This window comes from Phyllobates terribilis, unplaced genomic scaffold, assembly GCF_046119375.1.
Source record: "Phyllobates terribilis strain yellow unplaced genomic scaffold, ASM4611937v1 Scaffold_4__5_contigs__length_816908805, whole genome shotgun sequence".
NCBI classification, from domain to species: Eukaryota; Metazoa; Chordata; class Amphibia; order Anura; family Dendrobatidae; genus Phyllobates; species Phyllobates terribilis.
In genome coordinates this window covers 401,136,496-401,163,552 of record NW_027362764.1, presented here as the reverse complement: position 1 = coordinate 401,163,552, position 27,057 = coordinate 401,136,496, and the positions used below count along the sequence as shown (strand labels likewise).

Sequence of the window (27,057 nt, the reverse complement as noted above, 5' to 3'; positions counted from 1 at the left end):
GAAGTTTTATTCACTGACATGGGAGACAACTTACAGTGCCAGTCATGGCTACTACACTAGTATTATATACTGAGCTATTCCACTTCTAGTGTGCCACGACCCATTAACTAAGCTCATCGGTGAGTATTCCGGGAGTTGAATCCCTATTGATCTGATATTGTTGACTTATCCTAAGAGTAGGTCATCAATATTAAAGAGAATCTGTCAGCAGGTTTTGCTATGTAATCTGAATACAGCAGAATTCAGAGATGTGTCACTTGTCAAAGTGTGTGCTGTTGTTTACTAACTGTGAAGGATTTATCACTAATAGGTTAATCCCTCCTGTGATGAGCTGCCCACTATCTATGGACTTTGTAGACAGAGAACCTGGTGTGGGCGGGGTTAGCTTTCTGAGCTGTGCTTCATTCTAAATCTAAAAGCTCTGATTGTGGTAGAACTACTAAGTGATACATCGTTGGATTCAGCTTCTCTTTGCCTACATTACACTGCTCTCAGATGAGGTAGCAAACACCTGCTGACAGATTCCCCTTAAAGACCAGGAAATTCCTTTCATAATATTTCAAGTACGTCAAGTTTTGATTATATTTTATTCTTCACTGGAGTACACATTATAGCGAAAATGATTCGTTTCCTGAAGTTAGCTAATATATCTGTGCAAGATGACCTCTGGTATATTTAAAAAAAAATGCTGAATGTTCAGATATGAATAGGTTAGCAGTCTAGTAATGCAGATAAAATTATTAGTTGATCATTCAGGAAGGTTTATATAATTATGGAGATTCTTACTTTGAAAAATAAGGCGGATATCTATCATGCTATCATCATCAGCAGAAAAGTAAGGTAGTACTTACACTGAAAGGAATGTTCTCCATAATCAGCCTTTCTAAACAGGCTGCCCATTACCCAAGTGGGTAAAATAATTTTCAAGCTTGCTTAAAATCCTCATTTTCAGCAGCGCATCCTATTGTGTAAACCGGACATGTGCTGATTGATTGCATTAACGATAATTTAGTGTTCATGAAATTGCAGTCATCTTGTCTAAACAGGCTATTAAACAACCACCAATTGGCTAGCAAGAAGCCAATAAGCATTAATAATAATAATATTTTTATTGATATAGCGCCAACATATTCCACAGTGCTTTACAATTCACAGACATTATTGTCGCTGTCCCCATTGGGGCTCACAATTGACATTCCCTATCAGTATGTCTTTGGAGTGTGGGAAGAAACTGGAGGTAACCTAAACAAACATGGGGAGAACATACAAACTCTTCGCAGATGTTGTCCTTGGTGGGATTTGAACCCAGGATGTCAGTGCTGCAAGGCTGCAGTGCTAACCACTGAGCCACCATGCTGCCCTCATTCAATCTCCACAATTGTGTACTACTCATGCACACTAAAACTGTCCTCGGAAATTATAGCCACTTTTGTTTTGTGAAAGAATAAAAATCTATTATTTGGATAATTCTCGGGATGAGGTTACACTCACATATCCATGTAAATGTTACCATCTGTGAGAATTGGACCACTTTTTCTCATGTGTCATCCATATTGCTTTTGTGTGGCATTCGCGTTGCATCTGTATTTTTTTTTCTCAGCCATTTTTTTCACCAATGAAATATTTTTTGTTCCCAAGCCTATTAAAGGACCCCTGGAAGATCACATATTTGTATTCAAATGTATCACTGAACAACAAATCTGTGAGATACGGAAGCAATGGGAAGCCTGCCAATTTGCATCCATGTTTCACAAATCCCTATAGACCTGAATGGCCAAATCTGATGCCAAAACATGGATTAGAACAGAACCTGATCTGAATCTCCATATGTGAGATCCTTCTTTTTCACCCATGTATAATATAGATCCAAGAAACACTATGGGTGCGATTGATCGCCAGTTTTCTGTAAGAAAAAAAATTTTTTTTTGTGCATGCACAAGGTTGCACAAGAAATGCTGGTTCACACCATTCTCGCCCCAGTTTAGATAAAGTGGGTAAAACTGGAGCGGGGCACGGTGTAGCAACCCCCATTTGTCAAATTCATGACGTGTGCCTTCATCTACTACACCACGAATCTTACTCCAGCAGGGGCTCATGTTGCGGCTCATGCCACTACAAGCTTCTCTGGTGTAAGCCTCTTAATGAATCTGGAGCGCCGCTCCAAAATGTTCCCTCATCGAAACCCGCAAAATAATCGCCAGTCTTGATGAATCACCTCCCATAAGTCCCTGTTTTGTCCAAGAAAAAGACGGACAGCACACGGACGTGTCACAGGGATGTGTGAATGTAGCCTCAATATAACATTATTATTTTTCAGCTACTTCTATACATTTTCTAATGCATTGCCTTAGCAGACCCTGTGACTTACATAGAAATCGTTTCTGAGGGGGAAGTATTTTCAATCACTGTCAGCCTGATTTATCTGGATAATCTTTTTTCATTGGTACTTGTACATACGGACGTGGCTACAGATAACATGAGCTTCACATTGCCTTCCTAACACACTCATGATGAAAGTCACATTGCATTAAGCTTAGTTGTTTCTACCAACTCATAAGGGTCTGTAGAAGGATTTCTCAGGAACTCTGCTGAATTGCCAGAGATAATCTCTTCTAGTTGAAACTATAGAAAGTCCAATACTCCAAATTCATAAAATACACTGGAACTTTATTAAAATGATTTGAAAATGTAACTTTCTTCATGAAAAAATAAAACAATCTGGTCTGGTAAATTCCTTTTACGTCTTGTACAGAAGTAATTAACTGGGTTTCTAATCTGTAAAGGTCAGAGTTCTCATTCAGTCAAGTGTCTTATTCATTTTTTCATGTCTGTGTTCTGTCAGCTGGTGAACACAATGCTGTAATTCATTAGGAAACAGTATTGAGTGGAATATAGCACATTAAAGTGTGTTGAGCATCTGTCCAATGCTGTTTAATGATAGATTCTAGGATGCTGAAACAGCATTTGTCTGCCTGTGTTGTACAGTCTTCTCTTCTCACTCAATCAAATAGATTTAGTTCTCACACGTCCAATAGATGGTAGCATTGGCAGAGCGAGAGTGGTCTGAGCGCTTGGGCATTAAAGGCCGCCAACTAATCTTTATAGCCTTTCTATATTTTATCTTTTAAAAAGAATATTATTTTTCTGTCTTCATATTCTGGGAGACGTAACTTTTGTATTTTTCTATTGACAGACCTGTATGAGGGCTTATTTTTTTTGCAGGACTAGCTGTAGTTTTTAAGTATACCATTTTGGATACATGTGACTTTTTCCATACTTTTTACTCCATTTTTTGTGAGATAAGATGACAAAAAACAACAATTTTCTGAGTGATGACTCTACTGTTTTTATTTTTATGATTTTGGGGTTCAAGTGACTTTTTCATATCTTTTTATTACATTTTTTTAAATAAAACAGCATTCTGGTTATTTTTCATGGATTTTAGCATGCTCTTTTTTACACTTTGGGTCATTACAGATTCAGCAATAACAAATATGTATAGTTTGCTTTATTATTTTTTTACAATATAATTTCATTTATGTTTTTATGTGTTAGCATATATTCATAACTTTTTTGTTGTTGACGAAGCCGTGTAAGACCTTGTTTTTTATAGAACGCATTGTAGTTTCTATTGCTATAATTTTGGGGTTTATGTGATTTTCTCAGATTTTTCTAATTTCCTTTTTAGTCACAGTCACCAAACAGCAATTCTGTTTATTTTTTTTCCTGTGGTGTTCAGTGGATGGGACAAATAGAATTCATTCATTCATTTTATACTTTGAGTCATTACAGACACAGTGATACCAAATGTGTACATTTTATTTATACTTTTTTTTACAATAAAATCCTATTTTTTTAAACATGTTTTTACGTGTCAAGCTATTCTAAGCATCAGCGGTGTAACTAGAGTCTGATGGACCCCGGTGAAGGGCCCCCCAATCCTGAGTAATATATATATATAAATATGTATATATAGATTAAAATTGCGCCAGCGATAGTGGAATAGATTGGGGAGACAGGCTAATTAGTTAAAATTCCTTTATTGGGTTACAATTTGTTATAAAAATGTGTAAAATTGGAATAGAGTAGGATAAAAGGTAGTCCGTAAAAAGTACACTGGGTCCGGGTGTGTACGGTAAATATTCAATAGATAAAATAAATAGAGTGCATAAAATTCAATACATGAGTATCACTCAATAGGCTAGCAGGTAGTTCAATTGGACTGGGTCAGTGCTGGCATATGGTTCCGGTTTTCCTTGATGGAGGTATTGGTGCGGAGACCTGGTCAGACGTGGTGATTGTTCCTCAGCGTGGAGGGGTTTGTTGCTTCTTTTGGATTAAGCTAGCGAGGAGGAGGAGGGAAAGAAAATTTTAGTTTAGAGTTGTGTATGCAGTTGGGTGATCAGGAATGTGATCACGTACCTTCTGCTGGATGTGATTGGCCCACTTTTATCGTTGATCCTGTCTGTGGGATCTGTAGGGCCTGTAGACTTCACAGTGTATTAGTCATATTCAATCGCTGGATCAGATTCGAACATGGTCAATGTCCTAAGGAGGAAGAAGCGGGGTAAGTAGGATCCTGCCTGGGGACCCTGTTTAAGTGGGGTCTGACCTAGGTGGGGTACCCGTCCTTTTGGACGTGCTTTAGTGTGTAAGTTCACTGACCTGTGATGGGTCCAGTGGGTGGGTGTCCTTACTGGAAGTCACCTGGGTTTGAGCGTGGTGGGTGCAGCAGGAGGCTCTGGCTGAGCTGTCCGTGGCGGCTGCGATGGAGGTTAGCGTCCTGAGGGGCTGAGCAAAAGTGAGCAATGAGGGTGGTCCCAGAGTGATGCAAAGCAAACACAGAGGGGTTTCTGTAGTGCAAGGAGTACTTACACCGAGTGGTTGTGCCTTTTGTAAGCCAAGGGGCTTAGTGGTGGTCCAGAGAGGTGGTAGTAGAATATTATGGAGAAGCGCTCGGTGTCATACAGTCAGTTACGGCAGAAGATGCACTGGGTTTCCCAGGGTCACATGTAGCAGGAGGCTCTGGCTGCCCTATAGGGGAACAATGGTAGGCAGTCAGGAGGTTGCCACAGGGTGATGTAGGCTTATGTGGAGTGGTTAATATAGTGCAGGAAGTACCTTATATGAGCTGCAAGGCGTATTGGTGGTCCAGAGGAGTGTCAGAGTTCAGTGCAGGGACACTGGGTCTCATACGGTTAGGAAAGCCACCTGGTCTCGTGCGGTCAGATGCAGCAGGAGGCTCTGGCTGCACTATGGGGAGCAGTGGTAGGTAGTCAGAGAGTAGTTTTACATAGGAATAGATTGTATATGCTAGGGGTCTAAGCCCATTGGTACTCACGGTCCTGGTGGTCCTGGGGTTTGGTCGTGACGTCCGGTAGCCGGAGCGGGTGTGGTGTCCCGGCCGGTGACTGCCGCAACCCGCGTAGTTCCGGTGTGAGGAGGTGGAGAGGAGGAGATCAGGACGCGCGCTTCCTGCAGAGAAGCGCGCGAGATGCTGGGCGTGTGACGCGGCGTCACGTGGTGCACGGAGTGCACGAGGTACGGAAGCCTGGGTGTGCTTCCTGGTCTGAGTTAGGGACAGTCCGTCCAACGCGTTTCAACAGCAGCGGCTGTCTTCATCAGGGATAGCCCTACCCAGTAGTATGGTGCCCTTATATACCTTGTGATGGTATAGTATACATGATCCACCTGTCAATCATTAAAGGCGAATAGCTCCAATTCAGTGTTCAGTCCCTTTGGTTTTAGTGTATTTAATTTGAAAATCCATTCACTTTCTTTTCTAGACATATTCTTAATATGGTCACCCAGTCTCCAATTCTTATGGACTACCTGTATGCCAACTACTTTGATCCCTTTAGTGGATCCACTGTGTTTTTCCATAAAATGTTTGGAGAGTGGGTGGCCCGTGAACTTGTGTTTAATATTCCTGAGGTGCTCATTGATTCTAGTGTGCATGGGTCGTTTGGTTCTCCCTATGTACATTTTTTCACAGGGGCATGATAGCCCATAGATAACCCCTGTGGTGGTACAGGTTATAAATTCTGTGATGGGGTATGACTCTTCCTGGTGTTTGACCGTGTATTGTTTTTGTGTTATTACTGTTTTGCACATTTTGCATTTTTTACATGGGAAGAAACCTTTCATTTTTTGTTGGAATGGGCTATATGGTATCTGGTTAATTGTGTAGTTCCTAACAGTAGGTGCTATGATGGATCCTAGGTTACGGGCTTTTGTAAAAATGAAATTGGGTCTGTTGGTTATTTGGTCTCCAATTACTTTGTCGTCCTTTAATATGTGCCAGTGTCTTTCTACAATTTTCCTGAACAAGTGAGTGTTGGCACAGTAGGGTGTAATGATGGGGATATTGGCATTATAATTGGTTTCTTTCTGTTTGTTTGTCCTAGTTGCACTTAGGAGGTTTTCTCGTGGTATGGCTGCTATTTCTTTTACTGTTTTTTCGAGAAGTTCTGCATTATAGCCCTTCTTTAGTAATTTGTTTGTTAATTGTTCTGCTTCCATGTGGAAGTCTTGGTATTTTGTGCAATTTCTATGTAGCTGTAGGTATTGGCTGCGGGGTACGTTAAGGAGCCAGTTTGGGAGATGGCAGCTATCTATGGGAATATAGCCATTTGCGTCGGTGGGTTTGTGGTAGGTGCGGGTCCGAATTTGATTGTCCTCGATGTAGATGCTGAGGTCTAGGAAGTTTATGGTAGTGGTGCTAGTAGTGGCTGTAAATTCCAAAAAGAAATCGTTAATGTTAATTTGTTGTAAGAATGTATTTAGAGAGGGTTGGTCGCCTGACCAGATGAAGAGGATGTCATCTATGAATCTCCGCCAAAGGACCAGGTTCGTGTGTGGGGTGCCTCCGGGGTGGATGGCTGTTTCTTCCCATCTGCCCACATAGAGGTTTGCATAACTAGGTGTGAACCTGGTTCCCATGGCGGTACCCCACTGCTGGGAGTAGTAGTTCCCTTCGTAAAAAAAGTAGTTATGTGTGAGTATGAATAACATGCAGTCTTTGATGAAGACGCTTTGTTCAAGGGACATTTTTTGTTGGAGATAGTGGAGTGATGCCTCACAGCCTTTGTGGTGTTGGATGTTGGTGTATAGAGATGTGATATCTAATGTGCCCAGGATGTAATGGTTTTGCCATGGAATGTCATTTAGTAACTGAATAGCGTGTTTGCTATCTTTTAGGTGGGAGGGTAGGGTTGGGACAAGGTCTTGTAAATGGTGGTCAACTAGCCTTGATAGGTTTGCTGTTAGGCATTGGATGCCGGAAATAATTGGTCTTCCTGGGGGGTTTTTTTGGTCCTTATGTATTCTTGGTAAATGGTAGAAGGCAGCTAATCTGGGGTATTGAATGTTAACGTATTCGTATTCGTTTTTATTGAGGTATCCTTCCTGGAGTCCTTGTTTGGTTAGAGTATGTAGTTCCTCCTGATAGATTTTTGTGGGGTCAGAAGGGATGACTTGGTAAGTTCGGGAGTCACTGAGTAGTCTTAGTGATTCTTTGTTGTAGTACTCCTGATCCAGGATTACTATGCCCCCTCCTTTGTCGGCAGGTCTGATGACAATGTTATTATTCAGTTGTAATTGTTTCATGGCAATAATTTCAGATTTATTCAGGTTGTTTCGAAATTTCTGGCATTTTTTGATGTTAAGTTTACGGATGTCGTCTGTAACGTTCTTTTCAAAGGTATTCAGGGCTTCTGAGTATTCTTGGAGGGGGTGAAAGATGGATTTGTTCTTTAGAGAAGTGTGTATATATTGAGGTTCGTAGGTTGAGTCACATGTTTTTGGTTCTCCTTCTTTTTTAGCGTAATACTTTTTTAGGGCTAATTGACGCATGAATTTTTTAATACCTATGTAGGCCTGGAATTTATCTAGTTGGGTCGAGGGGGCGTATTTGAGGCCCTTGTTCAGGAGTTCGTTTTCGTTTTTGGTCAGTGTATGTTGGCTAAGGTTGAAAATGGACGATTTACTACTGTTTACTTTTTGCGATTTGTTCTTTTTCTTTTGGGTGAGTTTCCCTCCTCTAGTGCCTCTTTGGCGTTTTTTCTTGTGGCCATGTGAAAAAAATCTACATTGCTGATTCAGGTCAGTGAACTTACACACTAAAGCACGTCCAAAAGGACGGGTACCCCACCTAGGTCAGACCCCACTTAAACAGGGTCCCCAGGCAGGATCCTACTTACCCCGCTTCTTCCTCCTTAGGACATTGACCATGTTCGAATCTGATCCAGCGATTGAATATGACTAATACACTGTGAAGTCTACAGGCCCTACAGATCCCACAGACAGGATCAACGATAAAAGTGGGCCAATCACATCCAGCAGAAGGTACGTGATCACATTCCTGATCACCCAACTGCATACACAACTCTATACTAAAATTTTCTTTCCCTCCTCCTCCTCGCTAGCTTAATCCAAAAGGAGCAACAAACCCCTCCACGCTGAGGAACAATCACCACGTCTGACCAGGTCTCCGCACCAATACCTCCATCAAGGAAAACCGGAACCATATGCCAGCACTGACCCAGTCCAATTGAACTACCTGCTGGCCTATTGATTGATACTCATGTATTGAATTTTATGCACTCTATTTACTTTATTTTATCTATTGAATATTTACCGTACACACCCGGACCCAGTGTACTTTTTACGGACTACCTTTTATCCTACTCTATTCCAATTTTACGCATTTTTATAACAAATTGTAACCCAATAAAGGAATTTTAACTAATTAGCCTGTCTCCCCAATCTATTCCACTATCGCTGGCGCAATTTTAAACTTTATATCTATAATATATACATCCATACGGACAGGTATCGGTTCCCTGTCTACAAATTTGCAGCCACCATAGTGAGCGGCCTAATAGCGCCTTCTTCCTCCCATTCTACACATGTATATATAGATATATCAAGTTCTCCCACTTAAAAATTTGAGAGAGGCATGTAATTGACATCATCGGTAGACCTCAACTATGAGAGACAAAATGAGAAAACAAATCCTGAAAATCACATTGTGTGATTTGAAAAGAAATTGTTTTCAAATTTTGGTGGAAAATAAGTATTTGGTCAATTACAAAAGTTAATCTCAATACTTTTTTATATATCCTTTGTTGGCAATGACAGAGGTCAAACGTTTTCTGTAAGTCTTCACAAGGTTGGCACACACTGTTGCTGGTATGTTGGCCCATTCCTCCATGGAGATCTCATCTAGAACAGTGATGTTTTGGGGCTGTCTCTGGGCAACATAGACTTTCAACTCCCTCCAAAGGTTTTCTATAGGGTTTAGATATGGAGACTGGCTAGGCCACTGCAGGACCTTGAAATGCTTCTTATGAAGCCACTCCTTCATTGCCCTGGCGGTGTCCTTGGGATCATTGTCATGCTGAAAGACCCAGCTACGTTTCATCTTCAATGCACTTGCTGATGTAAGGAGGTTTGCACTCAAAATCAAAATGATACATGGCCACATTCATTCTTTCATGTACACGGATCAGTCGTCCTGGTCCCATGGCAGAGAAACAGCCCCAAAGCATGATGTTGCCACCCCCATGCTTCACAGTAGGTATGGTGTTCTTTGGATGCAACTCGGCATTCTTTCTCCTCCAAACATGATAAGTTGTGTTTCTACCAAACAGTTCTACTTTGGTTACATCTAACTTTATGACATTTTCCCAATACTCTTCTGGATCATCCAAATGCTCTCTAGCAAATTTCAGATGGGCCCGGACATGTAATGGCTTAAACAGGGGGACACGTCTGGCATTGCAGGATCTGAGTCCCTGGCGAAGTAGTGTGTTACTGATGGTGTCCTGTGTAACGTTGGTCCCAGCTCTCTGCAGGTCATTCACTAGGTCCCCCCGTGTGGTTCTGGAATTTTTGCTCACCGTTCTTGAAATCATTTTGACCCCATGGGTTGAGATCTTGTGTGGAGCTCCAGATCGAGGGAGATTACCAGTGGTCTTATATGTCTTCCATTTTCTAATTATTGCTCCCACTGTTGATTTCTTCACACCAAGCTGCTTGCCTATTGCCGATTCAGTCTTCTCAGCCTGGTGCAGGGCTACAATTTTGTTTTTGGCGTCCTTTGACAGCTCTTTGGTCTTCACCATAGTGGAGTTTGGAGTGTGACTGTTTGAGGTTGCGGTCAGGTGTCTTTTATACTGATAACAAGTTAAAACAGGTGCTATTACTACAGATCATGAGTGGATGACAGAGGAGCCTCCTAAAGAAGAAGTTACAGGTCTGTGAGAGACAAAAATCTTGCTTGTTTGTAATTGACCAAATACTTATTTTCCACCAAAATGTGAAAAAATTTCTTTCCAAGTCAGATAATGTGATTTTCAGGATTTGTTTTCTCATTTTTTCTCTCATAGTTGAGGTCTACCTATGATGTCAATTACAGGCCTCTCTCCTCTTTTTTAAGTGGGACAACTTGCACAATTGGTGGCTGACTAAGTACTTTTTTCCCCACTGTATATACAGTGTATATATATTTATTTATATATATGCGCCCTCCATCCTAGTATATATGTCCCTCATCCTGGTATATGTCTTGGTATATGTCCCCCATTCTGCCACTGTTCTTTAATGTAGAAGAAGATAAGCCATTATACTCACCAGGGGCATACATAGAAGTCATGGAGCTCCATAGAAGAAGTATATTGCACCCTCCATAGTTCTCCATATAGTATAATACATCCCATACTCCTCTATATAATATAATTCACAACCGATAGTCATCCATTTAGTATAATGCATTCCCCACAGTCCTCCACATAGTATAATACACAGCCCATATCCTTCATATAATATAATGCACAGTCCATAGTTCACCATAAAGTATAATGCAAAGCCCATAATCCTCCATAAAGTATAATGCACCACCATAGTCATCCATGACATCCATAAATTATAATGCACCCTATAGTCATCCATGTAGTATAATGCACCCCAATAGTCATCTATAAATTATAATGCACCCCCATAGTCATCTACAAAGTAAAATGCACCCCCATAGTCATCCATGTAGTATAATGCACTCGCATAGTCATCCATAAAGTATAATGCACCCCATAGTCCTCCATAAAATATAATGCACCCCCATAGTCATCCATAAAGTATAATGCACCCCCCATAGTTATCCATAAAGTATAACTCACCCCCTTAGTCATCCATAAGCTATAATTCACAACCCATAGTCCTCCATAAAGTATAATGCACAACCCATAGTGCTCCATAAAGTATAATGCACCCAATGGTCCTCCATAAAGTATAATGCACCCCCAAAGTCATCCATAAAGTACAATGCACCCCATAGTCATCCATAAAGTATAATGCACCCCCATAGTCATCTATAAAGTGTAATGCACCCCATAGTCATCCATAAAGTATAATGCACCACAATAGTCATTCATAGAGTATAATGCACCCTATTAAAAGTTTCTGCTGGCGCTGGGCCCAGTTGCAGCGGTTGCTTTCGCAGTTGTTATGCCCCTGCTAAGGATTTTTTATGTTTTCATTGACTGAGCTATATTAGGTTTTTTTTGTATGGCAAATTGTAGATTTTAATACTTTAATTTTGAGTTTTATGTGGTTTTCTGAACTTTTTTTCATTTTTTGAACCAAAGTAGTGACCAAATAACAGCAATTCTGGCTTTCTATTTTTTCCTATGGTGCTCGCTGAATAGGATAAATAGCGTATGTTTTTATGTGTTGCCATATTTTAACTATACCTTTTTTTATTTTTTCCACAGCAATTTTGTGAGAGCTTATTTTTTGCAGAAAAGGTTGTAGTTTTCATTTGTATCATTTTGGGGTACATTTTCATATTTTGATCACTTTTCATTACACTCATTTTTGGGAGTTTAGATGACAAAGAAAAGACACTTTGTCATTGTTTTAAATACCGTAACCTGATAAAGTTATAGGATCTGATTCAATAAAGCTTTTACAGCAGAATTCAAAGCTGAAATTTTTCCAACTTTGCAATTTTTCCCCAGCTCCAATAATGTGATAACACTACTACAGCACGTGACCTATTTACCCAATCACTGGACTTGACATCAATATTGAAGCCAGAGGCATAGAACAAGCCCATGTGCATAAAAAATGAATACCTGGAAACCCCCTTTAATTAATTATATGTACTTCAAAATGCTGCCATTGAAAAATTACAACCCATCCCTCAAATAACCTCATATAGTGCCGACAACAAAAGATACATAAAAATATATATGTCTCCTGAAATGTGATTTTATATATATATATATACAGTACAGACCAAAAGTTTGGACACACCTTCTCATTTAAAGATTTTTCTGTATTTTCATGACTATGAAAATTGTACTTTCACCATGAAGGCATCAGAACTATGAATTAACAAACGTGGAAATATATACTTAACAAAAAAAGTGTGAAACAACTGCAAATATGTCTTATATTCTAGGTTCTTCAGAGTAGCCACCTTTTGCTTTGATGACTGCTTTGCACACTCTTGGCATCCTCTTGATGAGCTTCAAGAGGTAGTCACCGTAAATGGTCTTCCAACAATATTGAAGGAGTTCCCAGATATGCTTAGCACTTGTTGGCCCTTTTGCCTTCACTCTGAGGTCCAGCTCACCCCAAACCATCTCGATTGGGTTCAGGTCTGGTGACTGTGGAGGCCAGGTCATCTGGCGTAGCACTCAATCACTCTTTTTCTTGGTCAAATAGCCCTTACACAGCGTGGAGGTGTGTTTGGGGTCATTGTCCTGTTGAAAAATAAATGATGGTCCAACTAAATGCAAACCGGATGGAATAGCATGCCGCTGCAAGATGCTGTGGTAGCCATGCTGGTTCACTATGCCTTCAATTTTGAATAAATCCCCAACAGTGTCACCAGCAAAGCACCCCCACACCATCATGCCTCCTCCTCCATGCTTCACGGTGGGAACCAGGCATGTAGAGTCCATCCGTTCACCTTTTCTGCGTCGCACAAAGACACGGTGGTTGGAACCAAAGATCTCAAAGAAGCACAGATTTCCACTGGTCTAATGTCCATTCCTTGAGTTCTTTAGCCCAAACAAGTCTCTTCTGCTTGTTGCCTGTCCTTAGCAGTGGTTTCCTAGCAGCTATTTTACCATGAAGGCCTGCTGCACAAAGTCTCCTCTTAACAGTTGTTGAAGAGATGTGTCTGCTGCTAGAACTCTGTGTGGCATTGACCTGGTCTCTAATCTGAGCTGCTGTTAACCTGCGATTTCTGAGGCTGGTGACTCGGATAAACTTATCCTCAGAAGCAGAGGTGACTCTTGGTCTTCCTTTCCTGGGGCAGTCCTCATGTGAGCCAGTTTCTTTGTAGCGCTTGATGGTTTTTGCAACTGCACTTGGGGACACTTTCAAAGTTTTCCCAATTTTTCGCACTGACTGACCTTCATTTCTTAAAGTAATGATGGCCACTCGTTTTTCTTTACTTAGCTGCTTTTTTCTTGCCATAATACAAATTCTAACAGACTATTCAGTAGGACTATCAGTTGTGTATCCACCAGACTTCTGCACAACACAACTGATGGTCCCAACCCCATTTATAAGGCAAGAAATCCCACTTATTAAACCTGACAGGGCACACCTGTGAAGTGAAAACCTTTTCCGGTGACTACCTCTTGAAGCTCATCAAGAGGATGCCAAGAGTGTGCAAAGCAGTCATCAAAGCAAAAGGTGGCTACTTTGAAGAACCTAGAATATAAGACATATTTTCAGTTGTTTCACACTTTTTGTTAAGTATATAATTCCACATGTGTTAATTCATAGTTTTGATGCCTTCAGTGTGAATGTACAATTTTCATAGTCATGAAAATACAGAAAAATCTTAAAATGAGAAGGTGTGTCCAAACTTTTGGTCTGTACTGTAAATATACAGGGTGGGCCATTTATATGGATACACCTTAATAAAATGGGAATGGTTGGTGATATCAACTTCCTGTTTGTGGCACATTAGTATATGGGAGGGGGAAAACTTTTCCAGATGGGTGGTGACCATGGCGGCCATTTTGAAGATGGCCTTTTTGGATCCAACTTTATTTTTTTCAATGGGAAGAGGGTCATGTGACACATTAAACTTATTGAGAATTTCAGAAGAAAAACTATGGTGTGCTTGGTTTTAACGTAACTTTATTCTTTCATGAGTTATTTACAAGTTTATGACCATTTATAAAATGTGTTCAAAGTGCTGCCCATTATGTTGGATTGTCAATGCAACCCTCTTCTCCCACTCTTGACACACTGATAGCAACACCGCAGAAGAAATGCTAGCACAGGCTTACAGTATCCGTTGTTTCAGATGCTGCGCATCTCATATCTTCACAGCATAGCCAATTGCCTTCAGATGACCCCAAAGATAAAAGTCTAAGGGGGTTAGATTGGGAGACCTTGGTGGCCATTCAACTGGCCCACGATGACCAATCCGCTTTCCAGAAAACTGTTCATGTAGGAATGCTCGGACCTGAAACCCATAATGTGGTGGTCCACCATCTTGTTAGAAAAACTCAGGGAACATGCCATCTTCAGTGCATAAAGAGGGCAACACATCATCATGTAGCAATTTCAGATATCCAGTGGCATTGAGGTTTGCATTGATGAAGAATGGCCCCACTATCTTTGTACCCCATATACCACACCATACCTTCAATTTTTGCGTTCAAACAGTTTTGGAGGGATATATCCACTGTGGGTTAGTGTCAGACCAATAGCAGTGGTTTTGTTTGTTAATTTCACCATTCACAAAAAAGTTTGCCTCATTACTGAACATAATGTTCTGTGTAAACTGAGGGTCCTGTTCCAATTTTTTTTTGCCCATTCTGCAAATTCAGTGCGCCGATCTGGGTCATCCTCGTTGAGATGCTGCAGCAGCTGGATTTTGTAAGGGTGCCATTTGTGAGTAGCTAATATCCGCCGAAGGGATGTTCGACTGATGCCACTCTCCAGTGACATGCGGCGAGTGCTACGCTGTGGGCTCTTGCTGAATGAAGCTAGGACAGCCACTGATGTTTCTTCATTAGTGACAGTTTTCTTGTGTCCACATTTTAGCAAATCCAACACTGAACCTGTTTCACAAAATTTGGCAGGTAGTTTGCTAACTGTAGCATGGGAGATGGGTGGTCTCGTAGGGTGTCTTGAAATCTGCTGCAATGACCCGGGCACTGCGTTCACCAGACATCAACACAATTTCTATCCACTCCTCACGTGTTAACCCCTGTGACATGTCATTGCTGTAAACAAATAGAAACTTGAAAATGACTCATGAAAGAATAAAGTTACGTTAAAACCAAGCACACCATTGTTTTTCTTATGAAATTATCAATAAGTTTGATGTGTCACATGACCCTCTTCCCATTGAAAAAAATAAAGTTGGATGCAAAATGGCCAACTTCAAAATGGCCGCCATGGTCACCACCCATCTGGAAAAGTTTCCCCCTCCCATATACTAATGTGCCACAAACAGGAAGTTGATATCACCAACCATTCCCATTTTATTAAGGTGTATCCATATAAATGGCCCACCCTGTATATATAATATATTATATATATATATATATATGTATGTATGTGTAGCACCCTGAGGATTCGGCTGCTACAGGGGTATTGCACCTCAACCCAGAGGTGTGATATTCCACTCCCGGGTAAGGATGGAGTGTGGACCTGAGCTCGGTAGGCTGCATGCACTACACACATCCCATTTCCGAGGAACAGACCAACGGTACTCCCACTTAGAGATGTGCAGGTACGACCGAGTCTGTTCCTGGCTGGAGTGGGAGGGGGGTGGTACATCCCAGTAGTGTAGGGGCAGATAGGGGGAGCAGCCTGGGTAAAGATAGGAGCTCATTGGGTGCTGGTCACCTGAGCTCACACATAGAGGGAGTATATAAGGTGGGCACCATCAAAGATCAGGGTCAGTCTGTCAGAGTAAGAAGCAGAGGTCCAGATGAGCCTGCAGAGAGAGAGTGGAGCAGAGAAGGAAAGACCCAGAGGGGACAAAGAGAGGACTCTGAGAACCCAAATTCAATCCCCGGGTGAAGAGTCGGCAATAGGGTACCGGATCCCAAACTGGTGGGGGCAAAAGCACACCCTAGCCAGAGACCGGAGGCCGTGGGCAGCGTCTGCCACGGCCACCCACCACATCCACCCCGAAGGCAAACCACGTGGAGGGTCAGGGAACCCAAGGCCAAGGGTCTCCCAACAGAAGGCCCGAGGGAGCTGGACCTAGGTGGATCACTAGTGGGGACGGCCAGAGGAAAGGACAGAAGGAGAGCTCAGGGTCACGCTCCGGACTTGTTTGGGGGTTTGCTGAATCCAGGACCTGGTGGACGCAGCACGGCTCGGGTGGTCACTTGAAGCTGGAGTGACCGGAACATCAGCAGTGAGTAAATACCCTAAACTGCACAACCCGACTCTGTCTTCACTTAACATCTATGCTGCACCACCACAACCCCCATCCTCTGCACCTGACCCCCTGAGGCTATACCCCACCCGTTGGGGGTTATACTACCAAAAGCTGCACCAACACCATCAGCCTCAGCGGACCCTGCTGCAGCGGCGGCCATAGTGACCGCAATACAATGGGTGGCGTAGTCGACATTAAGAACTTTATAACATCTGTAGGACTGCCACATACTCTGAGCTTGACACCCTGGGCACGGACCGGGTCACAGCCACTCGGAAGACTACAACTCCCATCTGATCCGGCTCCGGGTATTCCCCTAAAGAATATGGCCCAGGGGGCGCGTCAACTTTGGCGTAGTCGGCAGGATTACGTGCCCGCAACAACCGGGTACTGCGTGCCTGAAGAAAAGAACGAGTTTACCTCAAAAAGAAGTCTCCTGCCGGTTCCGGAGGGTCCCCGCCATCGGACTCCATCACAGATCGATTCCCGCCGGTTGTCCGCCATTAACAGCTTTTTCCCACCATTTGCAGAGTTTCCCGCCACTGGGAGACGATTCCCGCCATTTCCAAAGGTTTCCCGCCTTGGAAGAGCGGACGCCATTATGGGCGTGCCAGAGGGTGGTAAGAGGCCGCCTCCCATCGTGGGCCAGGACCGAAAATGGCGCCAAAAGTGGAAACCGCCCCCACCAACAGAGACTGTGATGCTGGAGGTGTCTGTCAGCGTGAAAGAACTGCCCCTGGAGCTGACAATCACCAAGTGGCCCCGGGACCGCCCTCGAAGTGGGAGGACTGAGAAGGAGAGAGCAAAGATGGGTGTCGCTTGGAGCAGTCTGGAGCGAGCGCACCCGGAGGCAAGAAGCCTGGAGAAAAGTTTCGGAGGAGCTTACCCGGAGATGGCGAGAAAGCAGAGCAGCACCGGCCCGTTGGCCAGGAGCCTGCTAGAAACAGAGGAGGGAGAGCAGAGCAGCACCGGCCCGCTGGCCAGGAGCCTGCTGGAAACAACAGAAGGAGAGCAGAGCAGCACCGACCCGTTGGTCAGGAGCCTGCTGGAAACAACGACCCCACTAGGCCTAGTGGAGGTCCTAGCACAGCTCCCCCGAGACCGGGAGTGTGCACAGACCGCTCTGGAGGGCCTCGCAAGGAGGATGGCCCGGGTGCAGCGAGAGACGTTGGCAGAGTGGAGCCGTGAGATGGCCCAGCAGACCGAGACCTGTCAGCGGAGCACGCCACCCAAGACGAGGAGACAGACCGCCTCTGAGGATGGCGCGGGAGGACTGAAGGCCGGAGACGGCGCCGAGAAGGGAGCCGAACGAGTGGAGGCAGGTAAAGGGGACGTCTATACCCCAAACCGGGAAACCGCGTACCTGCCCCAGCTCCCCGTCGCAGAGCCCGAAGTCTATCCTGCCGTGCCCGTCGCTGCAACGTCACCGCCGCAGACTAGGCCTCAAACGGGAGCCGCGACCCCTGTGACGTCACACGCCTCGACCCCGAGCGTGACCAAGCAGGAAGTACCACCAGCCTGGTCGCAAGGCCTAGTACCCCCGGGCGCCGCAATACCAACAGCGCCCCCTACCTCCGCGGAGCCCCCAGCCTGGTCGCAGGGCCAAGTAGCCCAGGGCGCCGCCGTCCTTACGGTGCCCTTCACCTTCCAGATACCCCAGGCCTGGCCGCAAGGCCCGGGCAACCCGGGCGCTAACACCACCGCGCCCATAAAACCAAGAGTGCCGCATCTGGGAGAAGATCTGTTCTGAAGCTAAAGGAAACCATAAAGAAAGAGCAGGAGGACGTCGTCGTTAAGTACAGCGAAGCAGAAGCTGTATATAGTTGCCCGTCGGGGCACCGTGAACTGTTACTGCTGCTATCATAGTCCCCGTTGGGACCAGCAAGTGTGAACTGTTTACCCGTTTATCCCTTAAATCCCACTGACCGAGGACTGAGAGCGGTCATTCCTCCCTAATACCTGGCCGAGGACTGAGAGCGGCCATATCCCTTGTAAATAGTTGCGCGTCCTAAAGCGCCCCCTACCGGTTTTATAGGAAAACCATTTTTCAAGAAAAGACTGTTGCACTTTACCCGGTCACACGTTGCACAGTGACCGGAGGAGGAACTAGAAGCGAAGAAAAGTCTACAAGAATGTTTTATATGAAAAGTTTTATTGATATATATATATATAATGTTTTGTATGATGTTTTATATGTTTATGCAAAAGTTTGTATGTTTTGTGGTGTTTTGTTCTTACAGCCCGAGGACGTGCTGTGATTTACCAGGGGGGAATGTAGCACCCTGAGGATTCGGCTGCTACAGGGGTATTGCACCTCAACCCAGAGGTGTGATATTCCACTCCCGGGTAAGGATGGAGTGTGGACCTGAGCTCGGTAGGCTGCATGCACTACACACATCCCATTTCCGAGGAACAGACCAACGGTACTCCCACTTAGAGATGTGCAGGTACGACCGAGTCTGTTCCTGGCTGGAGTGGGAGGGGGGTGGTACATCCCAGTAGTGTAGGAGCAGATAGGGGGAGCAGCCTGGGTAAAGATAGGAGCTCATTGGGTGCTGGTCACCTGAGCTCACACATAGAGGGAGTATATAAGGTGGGCACCATCAAAGATCAGGGTCAGTCTGTCAGAGTAAGAAGCAGAGGTCCAGATGAGCCTGCAGAGAGAGAGTGGAGCAGAGAAGGAAAGACCCAGAGGGGACAAAGAGAGGACTCTGAGAACCCAAATTCAATCCCCGGGTGAAGAGTCGGCAATAGGGTACCGGATCCCAAACTGGTGGGGGCAAAAGCACACCCTAGCCAGAGACCGGAGGCCGTGGGCAGCGTCTGCCACGGCCACCCACCACATCCACCCCGAAGGCAAACCACGTGGAGGGTCAGGGAACCCAAGGCCAAGGGTCTCCCAACAGAAGGCCCGAGGGAGCTGGACCTAGGTGGATCACTAGTGGGGACGGCCAGAGGAAAGGACAGAAGGAGAGCTCAGGGTCACGCTCCGGACTTGTTTGGGGGTTTGCTGAATCCAGGACCTGGTGGACGCAGCACGGCTCGGGTGGTCACTTGAAGCTGGAGTGACCGGAACATCAGCAGTGAGTAAATACCCTAAACTGCACAACCCGACTCTGTCTTCACTTAACATCTATGCTGCACCACCACAACCCCCATCCTCTGCACCTGACCCCCTGAGGCTATACCCCACCCGTTGGGGGTTATACTACCAAAAGCTGCACCAACACCATCAGCCTCAGCGGACCCTGCTGCAGCGGCGGCCATAGTGACCGCAATACAACGGGTGGCGTAGTCGACATTAAGAACTTTATAACATCTGTAGGACTGCCACATACTCTGAGCTTGACACCCTGGGCACGGACCGGGTCACAGCCACTCAGAAGACTACAACTCCCATCTGATCCGGCTCCGGGTATTCCCCTAAAGAATATGGCCCAGGGGGCGCGTCATATGTATATATATATATATATATATATATATATATATATATATATATATAGTACAGACCAAAAGTTTGGACACACCTTCTCATTTTAAGATTTTTCTGTATTTTCATGACTATGAAAATTGTACATTCACACTGAAGGCATCAAAACTATGAATTAACACATGTGGAATTATATACTTAACAAAAAAAGTGTGAAACAACTGAAAATATGTCTTATATTCTAGGTTCTTCAAAGTAGCCACCTTTTGCTTTGATGACTGCTTTGCACACTCTTGGCATTCTCTTGATGAGCTTCAAGAGGTAGTCACCGGAAATGGTTTTCACTTCACAGGTGTGCCCTGTCAGGTTTAATAAGTAGGATTTCTTGCCTTATAAATGGGGTTGGGACCATCAGTTGTGTTGTGCAGAAGTCTGGTGGATACACAGCGGATAGTCCTACTGAATAGACTGTTAGAATTTGTATTATGGCAAGAAAAAATCAGCTAAGTAAAGAAAAACGAGTGGCCATCATTACTTTAAGAAATGAAGGTCAGTCAGTGCGAAAAATTGGGAAAACTTTGAAAGTGTCCCCAAGTGCAGTTGCAAAAACCATCAAGCGCTACAAAGAAACTGGCTCACATGAGGACCGCCCCAGGAAAGGAAGACCAAGAGACACCTCTGCTTCTGAGGATAAGTTTATCCATGTCAACAGCCTCCAAAATCGCAGCTTAACAGCAGCTCAGATTAGAGACCAGGTCAATGCCACACAGAGTTCTAGCAGCAGACACATCTCTTCAATAACTGTTAAGAGGAAACTTTGTGCAGCAGGCCTTCATGGTAAAATAGCTGCTAGGAAACCACTGCTAAGGACAGGCAACAAGCAGAAGAGACTTGTTTGGGCTAAAGAACACAAGGAATGGACATTAGACAAGTGGAAATCTGTGCTTTGGTCTGATGAGTCCAAATTTGAGATCTTTCGTTCCAACCACCGTGTTTTTGTTCGACGTAGAAAAGGTGAACGGATAGACTCTACATGCCTGGTTCCCACCATGAAGCATGAAGGAGGTGTGATGGTGTGGGGGTGCTTTGCTGGTGACACTGTTGGGGATTTATTCAAAATTGAAGGCATAGTGAACCAGCATGGCTACCACAGCATCTTGCAGTGGCATGCTATTCCATCCGGTTTGCGTTTAGTTGGACCATCATTTATTTTTCAACACGACAATGACCCCAGACACACCTCCAGGCTGTGTAAGGGCTATTTGACCAAGAAGGAGAGTGATGGGGTGCTACGCCAGATGACCTGGCCTCCACAGTCACCAGACCTGAACCCAATCGAGATGGTTTGGGGTGAGCTGGACCTCAGAGTGAAGGCAAAAGGGCCAACAAGTGCTAAGCATCTCTGGGAACTCCTTCAAGATTGTTGGAAGACCATTTAAGGTGACTACCTCTTGAAGCTCATCAAGAGAATGCCAAGAGTGTGCAAAGCAGTCATCAAAGCAAAAGGTGGCTACTTTGAAGAACCTAGAATATAAGATATATTTTCAGTTGTTTCACACTTTTTTGTTAAGTATATAATTCCACATGTGTTAATTCATAGTTTTGATGCCTTCAGTTTTAATGTACAATTTTCATAGTCAAGAAAATACAGAAAAATCTTTAAATGAGAAGGTGTTTCCAAACTTTTGGTCTGTACTGTATATATTGTGACAAAGTTACTGGCAAAGTACTAAAGGGGGATATGTATCACTGAGGTTATTAGCTTCAGTGATATGAAGCTAGGAAAATACTCCAGCACACTAAGTGCTGAGAGGGGTTAATCAGCCATATTTAGGGCTAGGTTGATTGAACAACTGTAGAGTAGGTGGGAGGCTGTTCAACATATCTCCACCCCAGGGAGGAATCCAGAGGATAAATACACAGCCTTCTGGCTCATTCAGTGTTCGGTGACGCTCCACTGGTTTATGTAGTACCTCAATAAACCAGTAGAAGATTTAAAGAGACAGCATACCTGTGTCTACCTCTATGTGCAGCTGAGTGAGCCGATCTACCACTGTATATATATATATATATATATATATATCTTTTTTTTTTTTTTTTTTATATATATATATATATATATATAAATGTTTGGTATTAAGGCCATGGTAGGTCTAGTCCTTAAGAAGTAAAATATCAGGTTATGGTTCATAGCATATATAGCACATAGATTCAGTTATCAAGCAAAAAATGATAAAGGGTTTTTTCTCTTTGACTGCAAAAGAGAGGAATTAGACCCTCTAGATGTAAAAAAAAAACCTCACGTGGCTGAAAGGAAGAAGCCAGCAGTGTCCAAAATCTAAAGCTCGTATTTGTTCGGAGCACAAACAATTTTGAAAAGCACATAAGTGTTTCAGGAGACTCAGTGAAGGTGAAATGCTTTAAAGGGGTTGTTCATTTGGGAGGGCGAATTTTTTTTTTTTTACTTAAATCCATGTATTTGGGGTTTAAAATAATTATTGAAACTTGGTTTGGTTAAATAGTTTGCTCCGTTTGGCTTTTACAAGCTTTTTTATTTTCCTGTACTATCAACTTTAATGTGGCCTGTGGTCATAAATCAGCTGAGAGGAGCTCAGAAAAAGATATAGTTACAACTCTAGGTCAGATTGTCTAGCTGGCTGACATAATCTCAGTTAACTCTTTCCACAGCCAGCAATTGACAGTACAACAAATAGGCTATAGAAGGCAAACTATGCAACATTTTTAAAGAAACCCAATACCAAAAATAATTTTTAGCCCCCAGTATATGCGCATAAGCTTAAAAAAATGTCCCTAAGCGTGGACATATAATTAAAATTATAACTCATGTATTCTTTGTGCTCTTCTGTCATAGGAGACCATCATCAGGGAGTGAAAAATCAAATCCTTCCAAAAGACACAGAGATCGACTGAATGCAGAATTAGATCGACTGGCCAGCCTGCTGCCTTTCCCTCCAGAAATTATCACAAAGTTGGATAAACTTTCCATACTTCGTCTCAGTGTCAGCTATTTACGTGTGAAAAGCTTCTTCCAAGGTAGGTTATCACTGCAGATGGACAAGTTTTCTATTGTTAGTTTCATTATTTATTTTATAGTCTTTATTCTTGACTTTTGCACAGTGCTAGACATCTGTTTGATTGTATCTGGAAATGTTATCTGTGGATTAGTTTATAAATGTATTCAGAATATGATGTTCAGTCTAGAAGTCTAGTATGTGTGGAGTGAAAGAGAGGTGAAACAGAACTCGAGGACAAGGCTGAGTGTACATGCAGCCGATTGGTGCTTTACATTATGCTTTTATCTGCTCCTTGGAGAAGGAGGTAGTGAGCTGCCTTATTCAGCGTTTGTAGAAAAAAAAAATTAATGATTAAGTGAGACTATATTTCTTAAATAAAAAAATATTTAAACTTAAAATTAAATACTGATTAAATTTGCACAGGGAAGAACATAGAGTACTCGAGGGGTTTCTTTTTGTTTTCCTTTTATGTAATCCCCTTAAGGGCTCCATTTCACGCACATTTTTTGGTGTTTTAAAATGTTTGCCAAAAATGTATATGATTTAAGTGTTTGCCATACTGTTTTTAGGATAATTTAATTTGTGTTTTTTAGTAAATGCAAAAATGTAACAAAAAACAAACAAAAATACTGTGTATGTAAAGTTTACTATAGAATTGAAAAATATGGAGAGTTGATTTTAATATTTAGTGCAGTGTATGGAATTGAAAACTTGGCATTTATTTGTATTGCACATATTATGTTATATCTAAGCTCGACCAATAAACACTACACAGGTTTACGCTATCGTAACAAGAAACTGTGAGCTTTGCCTCAGTTGTATTTTTCACCTATTTATTTTGAATATTTTTGAATGTGACATATATAAATTTTGGTAAGGATGGTTTTGCATACAGTATTTTTTTGGAAAAATACTACTGCAGTTTTTGAGCTAATGCCAGAAGTAAATCTATCAGGAAGGAGACATCTCCTTTTTATATTTCCAATTCCTTTTAAATGCACTTCTGGCCTTACCTCAAAAACGGATAGCTGACTGATGGCATTCGTTGGTGGCATCGGTCATGATAATCCAGTAAAAAAATAAATCTAAACTTTTTTTTTCTGGGTTTACTGAACACCTTGAAATATGTCTGGTTTAGAAACAATTTAAAGATGGAGACGTGCTCAAGTAGCTCAAGTAGCTTTCTAATAGCTCTCATTTGACAGAAAATCTGTATGTTGTCCCAAAGCTAACACTGTCATCACTATACGGACTTATCCAGAATATAATCAGAGACTATTTTTTTGTTTTGAAAAATTGATACTTGTATTTTTTTAGTTAATGCATTGAGCACATCATTTTACGTAATTAACTTAAACATAAATCATATCATAATATATGCTATATACAGTGGTGCTTGAAAGTTTGTGAGCCCTTAAGAATTTTGCATAATTTCTTCATAAATTTGACCTAAACCCAGATCCGATTTTCACATAAATCCTAAGAGTAGATTTAAAGAGTTAAATAAAACAAATGAGTCTAAAATTTTACACTCTGTCTTTATGCAGGGAAAATATGTAAATTTGTACCGTGTTAGCCAGTAGATAGAAAAATATTTAGATTTGAGAGTCCTCAGTGGTTGATACCTTTTAATGGCTAGCTGAAAAGATGGTAACAAGTTGCAAGCTTTCGAGACTACTCAGGTCTCTTCATCAGGCAAGTATTTCCCAAAATCTGAAGAGTCACATATTATACACAATAGGATGTAGAAATAATGCAATAGATGAGACAGGTGATGAAAAGCAGAGATATTACTATGGGAGAGATAAACAGTACTGGCTGTAAATATTTTAGAAGTTCATAGATAAGGAGTGTTAAGGTTTTATTGTCCTGTGACTAGGTCCAGTGTTGTGATGACCCCACAAGTCTGATGGGCAAATTCCTTAGTTGATGTAGAATGACATAAATCCATGCGACACATTCATTACTGCTCTGAAGGTGTCGAAGGTCACCATGAGATTATATTCCTAGGCTCTTCTGTCTCTCTGAGATTTGAAATTACCTTTTAATACCAGTAATTTCCTGTCTTTGATACTGTGATCAGGGAGACAAAAATGCTTGGCCACAGGTAGATCTATTTTTTTTTCTTTTATTGTGTGGTGATGATGATTCATATTTGTCCTAAGTTTTTGCCCTGTCTCCCCTACATACAGACCCCCAGCTGGACATTTGGTACATACATACAATTAAGTACACTACATTAGATGTAATACAGCTGAAAGTACCTGGGATCTTGTAGTTTGTAGTCCTGATGTGAATTGGGGATCTTTATCTTGGCTCTGGTCATTATAAACAGACAGGTTTTCCATTTTTTCTGGTTGCAGGGAAAAGCACCTGTAGCTGGTGGAGATGACAGGGAGCTTTTGATAATGATGCTTCTTAGATTTGGGGGCTCCCTGAAACACAGAAGTGGGGGGTCTGGAAATATGGATTGTAATCGGGCATCTTTTTGTAGTAAGGGTTGTAGTTTCCGTGCAACTCTCCTTAGCGCCTCCAGATTTGGATTGTAGGTGACTACTAGAGGCACCCGGTTGCTTTCTTGTTTAGTTTTGTAATGTAGGAGGTGATTCCTTGATATTCTGGTGGTGGGGAGACAGGGCGAAAACTTAGGACAAGGATGAACCAACATCGCCACACAATAAAAGAAAAAATAATAAATCTACCTGTTGCCAAGCATTTTTGTTTTCCTGATCACAGCATCAAGGACATGGAATTACTGGTATTAAAAGGTAATTTCAAATCTCAGAGAGACAGAAGAGTCTGGGAATATAAGCTAATGAATGTGTCGCATGGATTTATGTCATTCTACATCAACTAAGGAATGTGCCCATTAGACTTGTGGGGTCATCACAACACTGTACCTGGACAATAAAACCATCACACTCCTTTTCTATGAACTGTTAAAATATTTACAGCCAGAACTGTCTATCTCTCCCATAGTAATAGCTCTGCTTTTCATCACCTGTCTCATCTATTGCATTATTTCTGTGTCCTATTGTGTACAGATATGTGACTCTTCAGATTTTGGGTTATACTAGCCTGATGAAAAAACCTGAGTAGTCTCGAAAGCATGCAACTTGTTGCCATCTTTTCAGTTAGCCATTAAAAGGTATCAACCACTGAGGACTCTGAAATCTAAATATTTTTTTACACTCTGTCTTTTTAATTCACGAAAATTATCCAATAATACATTTCTGTGCGTGGTAAAATAATGGAAACTTTTGCTTTTCATATTTAGTATGTCCCCTTGTGTAACAGTAACTGCGTCTAAACATTTCCAATACTTGTCTATTAGTCCTTCACATTGGTTTGGAGTAATTTTAGCCCAGTCTTTCCTACAAAACAGCTTCAAATCTGTTAAGTTGGTGGGTTTTCTCCCATGAACTACTCATTTCAGGTCTTTCATAACATTTCTTTAGGATGAAGGTCTGGATACGTTCTCTGGAGATTCAGCTCATACACAAATGTCCTGACATTTTACATTAGAATTTGCTGATAACGTTGTTGTATCAATGAAGGGAAAGCTGTCCTGACCCAGATGCAAAAAACGAGCAAAAACTATCCTATTATCTCCACTGTGTTTCACAAATGGTATAGTGGGTTTTATGCTGTAGTGCAGTGTTTTATATTTTTGTGTCATCCATCCACAAAACATTAGTCTTTTGTCTTGTCCAGGTGATCTTCAGCAAACTAAAGACAGGCAGCAACGTTCTTTATGGAGAACAGTAGCTTTCTCTTTGCAATCATATCTGTCAAGGATCCAGAGTCGGGGGGTCACGAAGATCCACCCGCTGTTACCTTTTAGTCTGAGGGACGTAACTCCGCAGCCTCCAATAGTCAGGACAATTAAGCAATTGTTTGATGACTAATGGATAAGACCTCGGCTGCTTCCACTACTAGGCCAGTTATTGGAGAACTAACAGTGAGCATATGGTATATACACCTCCGATTCCGGCTCATGGAATATATATATACACCCCCTTAGGGTCACTGCCAGCTCCACAATAACCCAAGGACGACTAGCTACCACCACCATTTGTTTATACAGACCGATTAGACACCTGTTACCGGTAACATATAGCTTCAGGAGTGCGGTTTACAGAGCAAGAGAAACAGAGCTA

At 42.5% G+C, this 27,057-nt stretch overlaps 1 protein-coding gene across 1 annotated transcript in view; it reads left to right on the top strand.

Moving 5' to 3' along the window:
• The window catches only part of AHRR (aryl hydrocarbon receptor repressor), a 457,961-nt gene that overhangs the window by 40,033 nt on the left and 390,871 nt on the right, over positions 1-27,057 (top strand). The window contains exon 3 of the mRNA XM_073678511.1: positions 22,735-22,916. Within this exon, the coding sequence (XP_073534612.1) occupies positions 22,735-22,916 (182 nt within the window). The remainder of the gene's footprint in view (positions 1-22,734; positions 22,917-27,057) is intronic.